The 16,110-nt window shown below is 42.4% G+C and overlaps 1 protein-coding gene across 1 annotated transcript in view; it reads left to right on the forward strand.

Moving 5' to 3' along the window:
* The window catches only part of LOC138293481 (cytochrome P450 4B1-like), a 129,387-nt gene extending 114,115 nt beyond the window's left edge, over window positions 1-15,272 (forward strand). The window contains exon 12 of the mRNA XM_069232720.1: window positions 15,005-15,272. Within this exon, the coding sequence (XP_069088821.1) occupies window positions 15,005-15,173 (169 nt within the window). The 3' untranslated portion in view covers window positions 15,174-15,272. The remainder of the gene's footprint in view (window positions 1-15,004) is intronic.
* The last annotated feature ends 838 nt before the right edge of the window (window positions 15,273-16,110 follow it).

A 16,110-nucleotide genomic window follows, 5' to 3' on the forward strand; every position in this document is an offset into this window, starting at 1 on the left:
GGGAGCAGATGTGGAGTTTGGGGTCTCTGAACTCACAATTTAAAAATACATCTTTTGGTAAAGTTGGCTTTTAGATTGTGAGTCTGAAAATGCCACTTTTAGAAAATGGGACTTTTCTTCCTTAACCATTCTGTGCCTCTGCTTGGCTGCTGAATCCACATCTGTGTCAGACTGAAAGTTGTGTTTGTGAATTCACTCTAGACAGTGACACAAAGGGAGCTGAGGTGTGTCCTGCATATCCTGATGAGTCTTCCTGGGCTAGAGTGGGAGGGAGGAGCTGACACCTGCCCATGTGCCTGTCCCCTCACATTACAGTCTCCAACTCCCTAGAGTGTGGCTGGGGCAGGGCAAGGAAGAATCAGGGCCTTGTGCACTACAAAGGCTTTACTTTGAAGTTTGCCTACTTTAAAGGCAGAAATGAGTATAAGTAGTGGACCCAAAACCTCAGACTTTTAGAACACTTCTGGATCAAGACGAACCTCTGCAAAGGAGAAGAGCTGAAGAGCTGTGAAGAGGAGTACTGCCCCTTTACTGTGTGTGCTTTGCTGCATTGCCCTGCAGTTGCTTCTCCTGCCTTAGAGAGGGCAAAGACTGGACCTTGCCATGTATCCTGCTTGTGAAGTTTCTCCAAGGGCTTGAACGGAGCTTGCCTCCTGTTGAGAAGTCTGAGGGACATTAAAGACTTCATCTGCCAGCACCTGGGCTCTCTTGCTGAGACCGCAAGACTTGCCAAGTGGTGCCACACCCACACCCAGTCCCTTGGTCCCTGGAAGGAGAAGCTGGCAGAACCTGAGGGAAAATCCATGCACCAGAGCCGAGCAGCAGACAAATTGATGCAGCACCCGACTCGCTGCTGTAAAATTGACACAACGCCTGCCTCTTGGCTGCAGAAATCAATGCATCACCAGCTCAACGTGGATTAATCGTTGCAGTGCATCCGAATTTTCCACGCATCGTCCCTGGGCATCAAATTTTCAACATCACCACATGGGCCCGAGGCTGCTAGTCTGCAAATCACGCATCCCCTCCCTGTGATGAAAGAATCAGCACATTGCTTACCCTCTGGAGAATCAACGCACGGCCTCACTTGCGAGTAAGGAATCGAAGGATTGCTTGCTTTTCCGATGCACCATCGTCCCTGCAGCTTTATTTTTGATGCATACCAGGTAATTTGTGCTAAAACAATGCATCCATTGATTCTTATGAATTAAGACTCTTACTTTAGAATTTGATATCTTTACTTGTGTATGTTGAATTTTTGTCGGTTTGGTCTTGTTTGATTTAGATAAATATTGGCTGTTATTCTAAACTGGTGTGAAGTCCTTTTGTGGTGTTTTCACTGTGTTACTGTATTTGTTTGTGCAAATACTTTACACATTGCCTCTGAGATAAGCCTGACTGCTTGTGCCATCTACCAAGGGGGTGAGCAGGGCTTATCTGAGCTGTGTATCTCCCTTACCCTGACTGGAGTGAGGGTCCCTACGTGGACAGGGTGTAAACTTGTAAACTGACTGCCAACTAGAGACCCCATTTCTAACAATCTGCATTTGTGGGTTTGCTCACAGAGGTTCACCTGTGGGGTTTCCTTGGGCAGATGATATCCAGTATTGTGAGAAGTTGCATTTTCGGTATTGGGGTTTCCCTGCGGTTGTATACTAAAGGAGGATGACCTGCAGGCCAAACCTGTGTGAAAGTGAGATTTTTGTTGGGCTCCTCAGCTTGGTGTAACAAAGGGGGTGCAGGTTCTTTGATTCTCCTCCTAACCCATGTCGGCTACTAATTCAGCTTGCTTGGGGTCTTGTGGCACTCATGCTGTACCAGATGTGATTTTACATCCCTAGGTGTTGGTGAGGTTTTTGTGGAACTGGGTGTGTGTGGTGTGTGGGATCGATTGCATTGCTGGGAGTGTTTAAATTGATTCTGATGTCAAGCATCTCAGTTTGTAATCCGAATAACGCTAGAGTAAGGGTTTTAGTTTGTTGACTAGGTGTCTCAAATCAGGAAATTATCTCTGTAACTGTGGTTTGCTCAGGACAACCATATCTTCAAAATCTACCTCTACCAAGGTCATCTGTTTCCATGTCTACATGCACCTGTGTCCTTGTAGTTATCCTGGGGCTCCCTTCCAATGAGCATGTAGGTTTACTAATGTGCTCAGGGTATACTTTATAGCCTGGTGATTGCCTATTACTTGGCCTCTTGGCAAACTATGTGTAGGAAGCTGGCCTGGTGTGTGGTGAGCACCTATGGCATTATCACCTTATACCAGGTATCCCCTATTAGTGAGGTGTAGTCAGTGTCTAGGAAGCCAGGGCTCTCTAGAGGTAGCTGTGGATGAGCAGCCAAGACTTATCTAGGAGACATGCAAAGCTTATTCAATATCACTATAGTCACACAGCACTTACACACATGAAAGAACCACACATTGTTACAAAAATAATTGTACTTTATTATGGTAACACGAATACTTAAATACTGTATAGGCAATATTCCTCCAGAAGGTGAGTAAACACACTATTATATACACATTAGAATTCAGGAATTAGCATAAAAGGCAATAGAAAACAGTGAAACCAATAGTAAGTACTGAAGGCCCTGGGGGGTGGGGACCAAACCATATACTAATGGAATGCGAAAGTCGGGCCCCCAACCAAGGAAATGGAATCGGTTGAGGGGAGCTGGAGGAACGAGGGACCCCAAAAGGTAAGTACCAGAGTGCCCCCCAGCCACCAGAAGAAAAGAAGTAAGTACCTGGTTCTCCCCAAACCCACCAAAAGGACTTCAGAAGACGATTTTGCAAGACCCAGATAAGGCTGCAGGAAGCCAAAGGTGGATCCTGGTAGATGAAGACCTGTAAAAGAAGGAGACAAAGACCAGTTCAGATTCGAGTGTCCAGTCATGGCAGGAGACACTACCCACCCGTCTGCAGATGCAGGACCAGATCGACGGTGAGCAAAGAAAGTCAGCAATGCAGCACTGGAGTAGCTGAAGAGTTCCTGAAGTGATGCAGTCGACATCCCACGCCAGAAAAAGGATTGCAGTTATTCAGTGATGTGGAAAAACCACCAACAAGTCTTGGCAAAGGTAAATGTTGTTGGAGAAAAAAATGCAGTGCTGCCATGGGGCAGCAAGGTCCAGGGTGACTCAACCCACGGAGGGAGTCCAGAGTGACCCTCAGTAGTGAGGTCAGTCACAGAAAGAGGAGGCAGCCCCCACTGGTGAACCACAGGCAGCAAGCACAGGAGTTGCGGTGAGGCCCACGCAGCACACCTAGAAAGGAGTCCCACGTCGCTGGAGAAGCACGCAGAGGACTATGCATAGCAGGGAAGAGTGCTGGGGCTACATGGAGTCTGAAGATCCCCTGGAGGAGATGCCAACAAGCCTTGGTTGCTGCAAGAGACACTATGCACGGAGGTACTGCCCTGTGTGGAGAGGCAATGGCTTACTGTTTCCCAAGTTTGACAGCTGATAGAGAGGACCAAGGGGACCACTCCAGATCACCTCCCATGATGCAGGATCCACGTTGCTCTGGAGGAGAAGGAGATCCACACAGCCGGTCGTCTTTGCAGTTGGTGCCTGCGGATGCAGGGGAGTGACTCCTTTAGTCCAAGGAAGATTCCTTCTAGCTTCTTGTGTAGACTAAAGACTCATAGCCCTCAGAGAATGCAAAGCTGGGGAAATGTTGCAGTTGCTGGAAGGAGCCAGAAAAACAATTTTGCAGAGCAGAGTCGTCGCTGTAGTTGCAGATTGTCTGTTCCTGGAGGGTCCAGTTGCAGTGGACAGAAGGTGAAGTAAACGATGCAGAGGAGTCCTGCTGGAATCTTGTGCATCGAACCCGAAGACCCACCCTGGAGGGAGACCCTAAATAGCCCAGAAAGAGGGACTGGTCACCTAGCAGAGTGACCACCTATCAAGAGGAGGCTGTGATGTCACCTCCCTGACCCGTCCATTCAGATGCTCCCAGGGGCCTCTGCCCACCTTGGATTCAAGATGGTCGAAATCAAGTGGCCACCTGGAGGAGCTCTGGGCACCACCCCTGCGGTGATAATGGACAGGGGCATGGTCCATTGTACAGTTTCACACCAGAGCAGGGACCAGGGGTCCCTGGACTGGTGCAAACTGGTTTATGAAAGGAGGGCATCAAATGTGCCCTTCTAAGCATACCGATGGTTTGGGGAGGTTACCCCTCTCAAGCTATGTAACACCTATTTCCAAAGGGAGAGGGTGTTGCCTCCCACTCCCAAACGGAATCCTTTGTTCTGCCTTCCAAGGCTTGAGCTGGGCAAGCAGCAGGAGGGCAGAAACCTGTTTGTAGGATGGCAGCAATGCAGGCTGCCCGGGAAAACCCTGCAGACTGGTAGGAGCAAAGCTGGGGGTCCTCTGAGGAGCCACCAGAGTGCATGGAATTATACAACCAATACTGGCAACAGTATTGGGGTATGATTCCGACATGTTTGACACCAAACATGCCCAAGTCCGGAGTTACCATTATGTAGCTGGACACAAGTGACCTGTGTCCAGTACACGGGTAAAATGGCTTCCCCGCACTTATGAAGTCCAGGAAAATGGTTCTGGAGTTCTTGGGGGCACCTTTGCTCATGCAGGGGTGCCCTCACACACAGGCTAGGAGGGCCTGTCATAGGGGTGACTTACAGTGACCTGGTGCAGTGACCTGTAGTGAAAGGGTGCATGCACCTTTTCACGCAGGCTGCAATGGCAGGCCTGTAGACACATTTTGCGTGGGCTCCCACGAGTGGCATAATACATGCTGCAGCCCGTGGAACCCCTGGTGCCCCAATGCCCTGGGTACCTAGGAAACATATACTAGGGACTTACATGGGGCACCAGTATGCCAATTGTTGGGTGTACTAAGTCAGGAACAACCACATTTAGAGGGACAGAGCACAGTCACCGGGGTCAGCGGGATCCCAGAGAACACAATCAAAACACACTGACAGCAGGCAAAAAGTGGGGTAACCATGCCATAAAGAGGGTGCTTTCCTACAGTATGCACTGGTGGGCAGGCTCATGTCTGCAACTGTGAGTTTACTGGACAGAGCGGAGATGTGTGGGAAGCACAGGGAGGGGAGAAAGAGCTGGTCAATCCACATCTATCTCTGCCGTCAGTGACAAGTGAGCAATTGTTATATTGCTCCTGTGTTATGAGAGTTTAGAAAGCACCAGTTACTCATGGATGTGGGGCGCGGAGGCGAACATAATGGACCTGTAATACTATGAGATGGTAAAGTTCTTAAGAGAACTCTTGTTCAAGCATGGAATGTGGAAATAGAATGAAAATGTATGACCCTATGGTCAGAGAACTGGGGAATTTGAACGAGAGGATGCAGTTAGAGCGAACCAGTTGATGAGGTGTAAATAAAGGACTTACAATCTTACTTGAATCCAGTGACTTCTATTGGGATTTACTACTTCACATTTGTAGACAAGTGACAGGATCATCGCCTCACAATTGGTTCAGGAGTTTCCTTCAATTTGCCGTGACTGGGAATGTTGGCACCTGCTGCATAGTAAGGATTGCTATTTTTGTTTTGGTGCAGCGCTGCGATTGAATTTGGGAGTGGACAGCATGAATGTGGATCAGCGAGGATTTGAAAAATGTTTGTGGTGTGCCTTGCCATTTCAATCAAATTTGTATGGACCTTGCCGTTGGGTTCGAGCCATGATCATCGCAAGCTTCCTAGACGAGGTGTAGAACTTGATCACAAGCCTACGGTCGAATCACTAGCGCGATTTGTGCCAGAAGAGTCACCATACTTGTGAGTCATCGACGACTATGTGGGCACGTCTGATAGTGTCAAGATGGCGATATTGGAGTGAGCATTGTAAGAACTAGAGTCATTGGTGGATAAGTAGCTGGCTCAGTCAAACTGTCATCATTGTCAGCCTTATGGCAGTCTAGTTTTTTTCTCAATTTGTGCTCGTGTGGAGTACCATCAACATTCAGAACACGAACAATTGACTGACAGTCTGGTCAGTTATAGTGCTTGTACTTTTCACGGTGACAAACGTCCCTTCAACTGACACTCTTGTCAGTTACAGTGCTTGTACAATTTACGGTGACAAGCACACCTTCTTTGACAGGCACACATACAAAAACAATGCTTTTTTCCATTCTGATTGTTGATTGTCCAGGAAATGGTGACAAGTACACTTTCTTCTTTGCAAGGTAAACAGGAGGACATACAGAAATACGTTGGCAAGCACACCAAATTGGAGCTTATTAGTTCAAATTCCAGAATATAGTAACCAATGTGATTGTATTAATATTGATAAGTCTGTTGTTACCAAAGTTGTTTCTCACCTAAATATACAGTTATAGTATTGAATGTGGAGTGGAAAGCGTGTGTGTGGTACTACACTAATAAAATGCCATACGTTCTGTGGTTTAAAGGTCATGCATAAAGATGGAAATGCAAAATGTCACTGCTTACCCATTTTTTCTTGTAAGTCCAGGATAGCCACCTGTCAAATGGCAGAAGTGTTAGAAAATGCTTGTGAATTACGCGGGATTTGTGGGTCAAACCTTAGTGCAGAGTGAACGAAATGCACTTTTGCTTCTTTGTTTTGGTGGCTAAGGACAATACATCTTAGAGACTTTGCTCTGTATTACTCAAGTCTAGTAAAGAAACTTGAATGAATATGAAATCAACATCTTGATGTTAGATTGGCAGTGTCTTCCTAGAGTTAGCACGATAATGGAACACTATTACTTTGACATTATAGAACAAGGAAAGGATGAATCTGTAGAGGATTCAATTATAGTGTTTAAGAAACTGGAAGCAAGTTGTAAATGTGGGGCACTTACAGAAGAAAGGATAAGGGACCAATTTGTACTAAAATGCTTTAATGATAAGATTAGAGAAGAGTTGTGGTTAAAGGATGAACTTCCACTAGAAGAAGTTATTACTATAGCCAAGCCTGTTGAAGATATGATAAAATCTGTGGATGAGTTAAGCAAGGAGGAACACAAAATGAACACAGATGATGTTAAAGAAGTTGTATGTCAGGTCAAACAGAAATCCAACACTTCAGATAGAAAGAATAGTACAGTTGAACAAAAAGCAAGTCCAGAATTTCAAGGCTATTGTTTCAGATGTGGGAAAGCTGGACACAAGGCTAATGCAAGTTTTTGCCCTGTGATTCAGGTTTTGTGCAATCGGTGCAGTAAAAAAGGTAATTTCTCAGTATGTTGTAAAGTAAGAAACCGGAAAGAACTAAATCAGGAAGTAAAGGAAATTAGAGAAGTGAGTGAATGTAAGAATGAACATCCTTCAGAATGGGTTAAAGCCGAGAATCATAGAATAAAAATGAAGTTTGATTCCTGTTCGCAATTAACATTAATCTCTAGAGAAACACTTGATAACAAATTTGCAGGAAAGGTGAAATTGTATAAGCCAGATGGATTGATGGATTGCCTATTAAGACGTTTGGTCATTTTCTAGGGTGTCTGGAATACAATGGAAGATTTGCAGATGGCAAGATATGTGTAAGAGAAAGGTGACAATGTATTAAGTTGGCCACATCAGGGCCATATGGCAGTTAAATTTAATCCTAAGGTTAATTCACCTATTCAGGTACAATAAGTAATAGAAGATGAGAACAAGTATATATCAATGTTCAAAGACTTGTTTAAGGATGAACTAGGTTGTCTACAACGTTACAAGCACCACATTAAGTTGAAGGGGTGTGCCAAACCAGGAGTAGCTAAAGTAAGAATACCCATCACAAGGCTCATTGAAATGGAGATTATATAGCCTGTAGAGGCCACATAATGGTTAGCTCCTATCATAGTGGCAAAGAAATGTAGAATTTAATGGGAAGACAACTTGGGTATTTTTAACGAGAGGCTGCAGTCATTAGAACGAACGAGTTGGGTGAGGCATAAGTAAAGATCTTACCTTCTTACTTGAATCCAGTGTCTTCTACTGATTCACTACTTCACAGCTATACCTTTTGTGTTGGACCATTATTGTGGGGTTTCCGGTGTCATCAGTTGGGGATGACCAATTTGTGCAAGGTCATCCAAATGTGTGCAGGTGGTAACAAAAAACAAAAAAGTTTTGAATACTTCAGTGAGACCCTCACTTGTCACCAAGCAAGCAACTACAGTAAATTACATTCCTTATAGAAAATGGGAACCACATGGAGGACTTGCAATGAATTTCGGGGTTGAGAAGCAGTTAATCTAATGTTACACATTATCAACTTTCGGTAATCATTTTGATATGTGGGCAAGTTGGTAATAGTTCTGTAGCCACTGACAAATTTAGGAGGTTATGTTGAGTGTCGTAATGTTTGCGGGTTTTGCCAGTGAGCAACGGAGAGGACATTGCCCTGTGCTTGACATTAACTGGATGGAATTCCTAAACCATTCACTTGGCAGTATTTATAGAGATTACAAAGGGGGCTACTGACTCTGGGTATGAGAAGCAGTATCTATACATTATTTATTTATGTCTTAATTGGGTTTTTATTAGAGTCCAACAGATAAAAGTGATGGTACATAGGCAGGCAGTATTGACAAATGTCCAATATAGGTCCAGTCAAGACCGCTCCCAGATTACAAGTCACTAGATCAAGGAACAGCAAAACGTCTCTGAGAATGTTCGGCACAACATCAACATCTACATTGTGTCCAGAAGAGCAATGTCCGGCTCTGTTATGTGCTGGTGACTCATTTGTCTGCTAGAGAATTGTGGGCTAAAACATTGCTGCCTGCAACCACGCTGAATTAAGCCTTGCCCAGCATACTTATGACTTGACTTTGCCAAATTAATTTGATGGTTTAACCTCAAACTGATATCTCATGGGATTTCAGTAATCACAAGAGGTGGTGGCCATTTTGGGCAGGTCCATCTTGTGTAAGGAGGCCCTATCCACAAACCAACCGGCAAGCAATGCGAACGTCAATGGCGGTGGAAATGCCTGGAAGCACTCTTTGGAGAACATGTGTTTTTCTGCAAAACCTAGATGTTTTCACGTGGGAGAACTTGACAGGTGCATATGCATGAGAGTAGGTGTTCCAGAAAGTCCTTCTTGTTACATTTTTAGAGGACTTTGATCAGGATTATTAAATCTTAGACTTGTTTCTGCAAGAACTATAGATCCCTGAAAGCTTGTTTGTGTAAGAACAATTGAGCATTACAAGAAACCAAGTGAACCTCTAGTGACTACAACTTAGTCTGTTTGTGTGTGGGATGGTAAAATACAGTTCCACTTGTATAATCTGAACCTTTATTGATCAACAACAATGGATTTGGCATGAGACCAATTTTGAAAGAAGAACTAAAGCCATTTCCTTGAACAGTTTGTAATTAAGAAGACATAAGTTAGTTACTATAGTTTATCAGCTAACTTGTGGCCAAAAGGTGAAAATTGTGTGCATAGCTTAAGCTCAACCAGAACCCAGTCCCCAACCCCCCCCCCCACATTCCTTCACAATTTACAATTTGGGTGAGTCTTTATTGTTCCCATACCATCTTGGGAATAATGGTAAGAAAAAATTACTATTATTCTAAAATTACAAATGAATTAATACAATCAGGAACTGGTAGGAACTAAATCCTCCTATCGAAGGACCTGCTGCCTGGCATCCCTTCCCTAACTCCCCCCATCCACATAAATCTTGTTGTGGTAGTCCATATGATTTTAACTCATGGCTACCTATTCAAGGTTTGGGTGGCATCTGATTACATTCTACTTCTGTGTAAGTATTCTGGCCCTGACTGTCCTCACAGATTTCTTAGTAGTTTTATAAAGTGCAGCCCAAGATACAAGCCTTACTGAAATCTCTAGCAGTGAGTTAAAAAAATTAAAAGATACACCCATCGTCGATGTCAAAATTCATAGACTGGAGAATAATATTTCAGTTGTTCTCTCACTATGACTCAGTAGCTAATCACCAGCCCACATGAAGGCTAGCTTATAAATACTAGAGCCGGCTGTCACACTTTCACTTCTTTGAAGAAAGAACTTCAATCTAAGTAAACCAGTGAAATGAATTGAAAAATCCTGAATCCTCATGAACCGTGTCCATGAAGAAGGAGAATCTTTGAAAACATTGTAGAAAAACAGTGACCTCTTCTTTGATAGAAACCCATAATATTCTGGATCAAAGTGAAGACTGCCACAACAGCAGTTCTAACGTATGTGATAGGCTATTTATGGTCTAACTGTATGCTGAACATGACAGAACCCATCCTTTAGAGTGTGTACGTGACAGGCTTAGGACCTGGGAAACTATTTTTTTTTTATTTTAGTAACAGCTAACAGAGTGTGCAACATAACCATATCATTCTTAAAACAGGCTGACCATAGTGGTGCTGATAAAAATCACAAATGTAGCAAAGAGGAAAACTTTGATTCTAATGTTTAGAAAGTTACTTGTAGTAAGAAACATTGCACGGTTGTCTAGTCAAGCATGGAGCTAATGTGGAAGGAAGTATGTTTTTGATACAGTTACTTGCATTTCAGATATGTCTGTAACCAAGGCATTGGTCACAAAGGATACAGGAAGCTGCATAGCAACTTATCCCCCTCCACCTTACATAGAGAGTTATTGGAAAGAAAGGTATAAAGAGACCTAAGAATTTGAACGGAGCAGACAAGAAGAGTAATTGCTTGGGTAAAATGCCAATGAGCTAATATCCAACTGCAAAACTGAGAGCGTCTTCAAGATACACATGGATAATGCATAGCTTGGCATGAAATAGTGAGATAAAGTGCGAATTATTCAGCCAATACCATAATTGGGAGGCTCACAATAATATAGCTATAAACCTTAGAGTGTAAACTAAATATTACAGAGAGTACAGATGTGTGATACAAGATGCTTTGAATGTTTAAGTATTCATCCTGGTTTCTATTATGACTGCTAAAATAATAAAGATAGATATTATTATTTCATACACAAACTTTGGCACTGATTTATACTTTTTTTGCGCCGCGTTTTGGTGCAAAATATAATTGTATTTTGTAAGTTTGCGTTGCTTTTGCATAAAAAAATGACACAAATGCGGCACAAAAAAAGTATGTCAGGGCCTTTGTATGTTAATTGTACATTACAAATAACTGATCATTATAAACACTAGGCGCTTTGTGTCTACTGCCTTCAGAGCGCATAGTAAGGGACCACACAAATACAAATAATCCCTGAGATAAAAATACCTCTGACAGAGTTGTCTTTCTCATAACACTCTAAATCTGGATGAGCCTAACTTGTTACAGAGAAGAGTGACAAACACCGGCCTATTTTTCTTTTCTCTGGAGGTGGGGGCGGGGCAATAAGCAAACATCTCTTAAGGCTTAGAAATCTGTCCAGGTATGCCTGTCATTTAGGGTGGTGGGGGTTCACAAAAGGTCAAAAATAATAAAAGAACATGCAACAATTAAGTGAGTGGTTGTGAGGCATGTGTTTAATACAATTTAAAGCAGTGACATTAGTGAGAGAGATTCTACATTCTATTACAGGGAACAAAGGATAAATTATGACAGTTGGAAGCCTGTCCCTCACATTACTTGAACAAAATAGCCCCTGGTTTATATGAAAATTACCTAAATGTTCATTTACATGACCAATCTGCTGTTTTCACTGTGTGTCCACCAAATGCTCCATAGTTGTGAATCACTTGACACAATTGTACCCTTCGTGGAATGAGTTTCAGAAATGGACAAATCGGTACCGGTCTTTTCCATGAACCAGCTAACTTGGATGGATTGAGAGAAAACTGGATTGTAAGACTTTTCAAAAGAAATCAACAGTGAAATGAGCAAGATCTGAATGCAGCAGTGTGGGACCCATAACACTAAAAACACTTAACCATCGTATTATACAAACTTGAAAACCTGGATACAAATAGACATTGGAAAATGTTTTGTTATTTTAGCCACCGAAAATGTAACTACCTGAGTGGTGAAAGACCCACTGTTCCCATCTAAAGCCCAAACATTGGATACTCTTGTACAAGAAATCGAACATAGGAACACACTTAATCTAACCGACAGCTATTATAAAGATAAAACCTACTTGTCAGGCCGTCAATAACAAGAACAATCAGAATATCTCATGGAACAGAATATTTGAATTTTAAAGAAAAGTTTTAACAAATGTACTGTTAAGTTGTGGAACCAGAAAATGTTTCTTAATTGATTCCCTTTTTAACAAAAAATGCCCAGCCTGTTTTCTGGTTTTCCAATACCAGCCAACCCAAACTGATCAGGCAGACATACTAGTAATTAACCTCTCATGAATGAGCCCAAGAATCACTGATGACTGACAATGTCTCCTGCAAAAGGCCATGACATCCCCAGTTTTTCCGCAATACTAAGCTGTGAAAATCCACTGAAAGTTCCAGCGGTTGCAGGTACCATACCAGAGCTGACTAAAATGGGGTTATTAGAGTAGGGGCCGCCTTGTCTCTTCTGATATGAACCGATGTACTGAGAATCACTGAGCGGAGGTGCAAGATGGGGGAGCAGGGGATGGAAGTGTGTTTTCTTGAATCAGTCCCTATGTTTGAAGGACAACTTCCACTGTTTCTTTTAAATTCAGCCTCCAACTGGCAAACCTCAAAAGCTTGCAGTTGAGACAAACTGCATAAAGGTCTGTTTTTTTGGACCCTATAGATGATTGATCCGCCAGAAGATGCCAAGATCCAGACCTTATTTGCACCTGTCTTAAAGGAACCAGGACCTCAAATCATGTACCCAAAGATACTCCTTGCAAACCATGATACTGGTTTCTAGGCAATAATGCTGAAAATCTCTGAGATCCTCCAGATCTTAGGAGTGAGTGCATCTTAACTTGTTTATAAACCTGACCTAAAGGACATTGTTTATTCTAACTTGTACCAAGCGTTTGACCACAAAAGAACCATACATTAGCACTGAGTCATTCATAACATAGACTCTATTCTACTGAGCATTTGCTTTCTGTTATTAAGTCTTCACATTGCACCATGCAGCCCGACTTGCTGGCGCTGGATTCTAACGATAGTTGGGACCTGGCCAAAAATATTTTTTCTATTCCACATCTCCAAGGTGAGAACTACAAACCAACTCCCCCTTTGTATCTCCTTTTGGAAATAGATAGCCTTCAGATGCTAAACAGCCATTTAAGCCGAGGAGTTTTCAAAATAGCCTGAATGGATGCTGACAGTAAAACTGCAGTCACGGCCAATCATCAAAGAGAAAATGTGTCCAGATTTAACATTATCCAAATCTTTCATTTGCCACCTTGATTTTGGAATGGGGAAACAAAAAGGGATCCCTTATTATGTCTGTATTAATACTCAGAAACAAAATAATCTGTAAAGGTATGAGCATCTATTTCTTGTGACTGATAATGATGCCTAATTGCTGTAAGAGTAACACTGCCACTGGAAGATGCCTTTATAGAGTGGATCGACACTGTGATAAAATGGTTCTAGCATTTAAAGGGGACTCATCAAAACACAAGGAATGGACAACGGTGCAACTTGACCATGAAGTAACATGAAAGCACTTTTGAAAACAACCTCTTGAGGAACTACTTTGAGAGTTATTATATATTTTCCAAAGAACCAGGAGAAGATTAATATAGGACACTTCACAAATTAACAATCAAGATGCCATTTATATACATTTACATGTTATTAGTGAGTGGTTTTAATGAAGTCTGTTTTCTCTAATGTTAGCTTCTAGCTATTGGACTTCAACTCATCGCTGCTCTATCTTGTTTTCTAGACATTGTTTATTGAGAGTTTTGTAAAGTTCTCACTGACCGTCGCTTTTACACCCTTTAATAATCCAGTTTATACGATGCCCATGCAGACCGCCCTTGAGTGTCCTGTCATCCATCTGCTCCATTCCTACCAACATCTCCAGGTATGCCCCTCACATGTGCAAGATGTTACCCCATTTCTTTGAGCAGCCTCTCCTCTTTTTCGGCCAATACACACCAGTCCATGTCTTTTTCCAGTCATTAATGTCTGAAAGGTCCCTAAAACTGCTGCTCTTGATGATTTCACTCTATTCCTGATCTTCTTAGTAATCCCATAGAGTACACCTACCTTGCTGTGCAATTCATGTGACCACCTATGAACAATATTTTTTTCTCTATTGTTTAAGCACTGTCTAGTGGTGGCAAACACCAACCATAGCAGTAAATGTCTTCATGCATACTGCATTCACCCACCTTTGATACATCACAATGACAATGTCATGTTCATGGAATAAGATTTTAGTTTTTTGTACAGCTTGTAACCCTACAGCTTCTATTACGAGGGTTCAGAATTACTCAGCTCCCCAGAATTTTCTACAGCTATCCATTGGCAGATCATATCTGTCGCCTTTTACTGGGTGAAAAGGCCTGGTGAATACTGGGTATGCTCATTTTGGTGCAGAATGCATCAGAATCTGCATGTAGTTCTCCACTGCAAAACTTGTAATATGTGCTATTTATCCCACCTGATAAATTCCAATCTCCTAGATGTCGGTATTTAAAGGATGTGACAAATAGCACCTGTTCTACAAGGCACTCAAGGTCAAAAACCATTGAATATTCCAAAATACATTCAGTGGACATGAATAGAAGATTCATGAGTGTTGTGAGGTCTGCTGGGCTGTCATTCACTTAGTAATATTTAACATGTGCTTATGCTATCCAATAAGTGCTTGTATTGGTCTATTTAAGGTAGAGGCTGTTGACCTTCACTTTACTCAATTCTCAGTGTCTGGTGTGGATGAGCAACATTTTATATATGTCAGAAAGTGTATATCCTTTTACTGAGCCTAGACACCATCTAAAAGGTAACCATTGATAAGAAAAGGGTTACATAAATTGAACCTTCCAACTGACCTTTTTGTTACTGCAGGTTATGGGGTAGGCTGCTGAAACAAAATGTTTTCAAGGTATGGCTCAATTATTTTTAACCTTGTGTGCAAACTACATAGTAAATATTTTGCTTGATCAAAACAATAATACTATTGTCTTTTCATTTCCTAGGAATTGCATTGGACAGAACTTTGCCATGAACGAGATGAAAGTAGCACTCGCCTTGACGCTGCTCCGGTTTGAAATTCTGCCTGATGAATCCAAGCCTCCCATTATAATACCTCAAATAGTCCTCCGGTCTAAGAATGGCATCCATGTTTTCTTGAAGAAAATTGACTGAAGCTTTGGCTAACAGTCATCAACACTGCTACCTCTTTAGTTACTTGAAAGTCTTTTGATCAATATAAATGAATAAAATGCAAGCTTTTTTTATTCATAATATGTGGTGTCACAAGATTTTCCACATCACTGGTGCACAGATACACACACCCAGCCCTCCTCCCATGTTGGCACAGTATGTTCACACTGCTGACTCGCTGATTGTGTGATATGATGATATGAGCAGGAGACTATTTGGAGCTTCACAATGAGGCATTTTCGTACAAAAATTCCATAATAAGATCAGTTAACACCCTGACTTGGACGTTTTTCAAGGCTTGTTTGACTTCACACAGGCATGAAAATATCGAAACACAGCTCTAGGGAGTTCAGGCAGAAAAAAGTTATTGTTGCTTACACCCATTCACTTTGCACAGACCCCATTTATCCAATATACGTCGGGTGCTAACCCAGACACTGAGCCAACCCGCTGCAGGTGGCCAACCCCTTCAGCACAAAACCATAAGGGTTGTCTGCTAAGCCTGGTCATTGGCTCCCTTGCTGCAACTCTCCTTTTGCTGTGAATAATGGGTGTTTGTCTCAGGGCCTGGCCAAACCTGCACTGGATGACCAAACCTCACATCATGAAGCCCCTGCAGAATCTGTTCTTTTTTTCCTTTTTTTTTTAAAGATTTGCAGATTCCTTTATCGGATGCACAAAATCTTCAGCAACTTGTGGACCTATGTTGGACCTTTCATGGGAGCTGTGTCAATCCTCGCAAAAGGCAAAGAAGGGGGGCTTGCTTCCTGTGATTGAATCCCCTGCAGGGATCTGAACTCTGCAGCCCTGGGACAGGTGAATGTAATGGGTTTAACACACCACCTGTCTGCGAGCATTTTCCTCAAACATGTTGTTGGAGCTACTAGTCAACTAGATATATGAAAGAAAATATTTAAAA

This window comes from Pleurodeles waltl, chromosome 4_2, assembly GCF_031143425.1.
Source record: "Pleurodeles waltl isolate 20211129_DDA chromosome 4_2, aPleWal1.hap1.20221129, whole genome shotgun sequence".
NCBI classification, from domain to species: Eukaryota; Metazoa; Chordata; class Amphibia; order Caudata; family Salamandridae; genus Pleurodeles; species Pleurodeles waltl.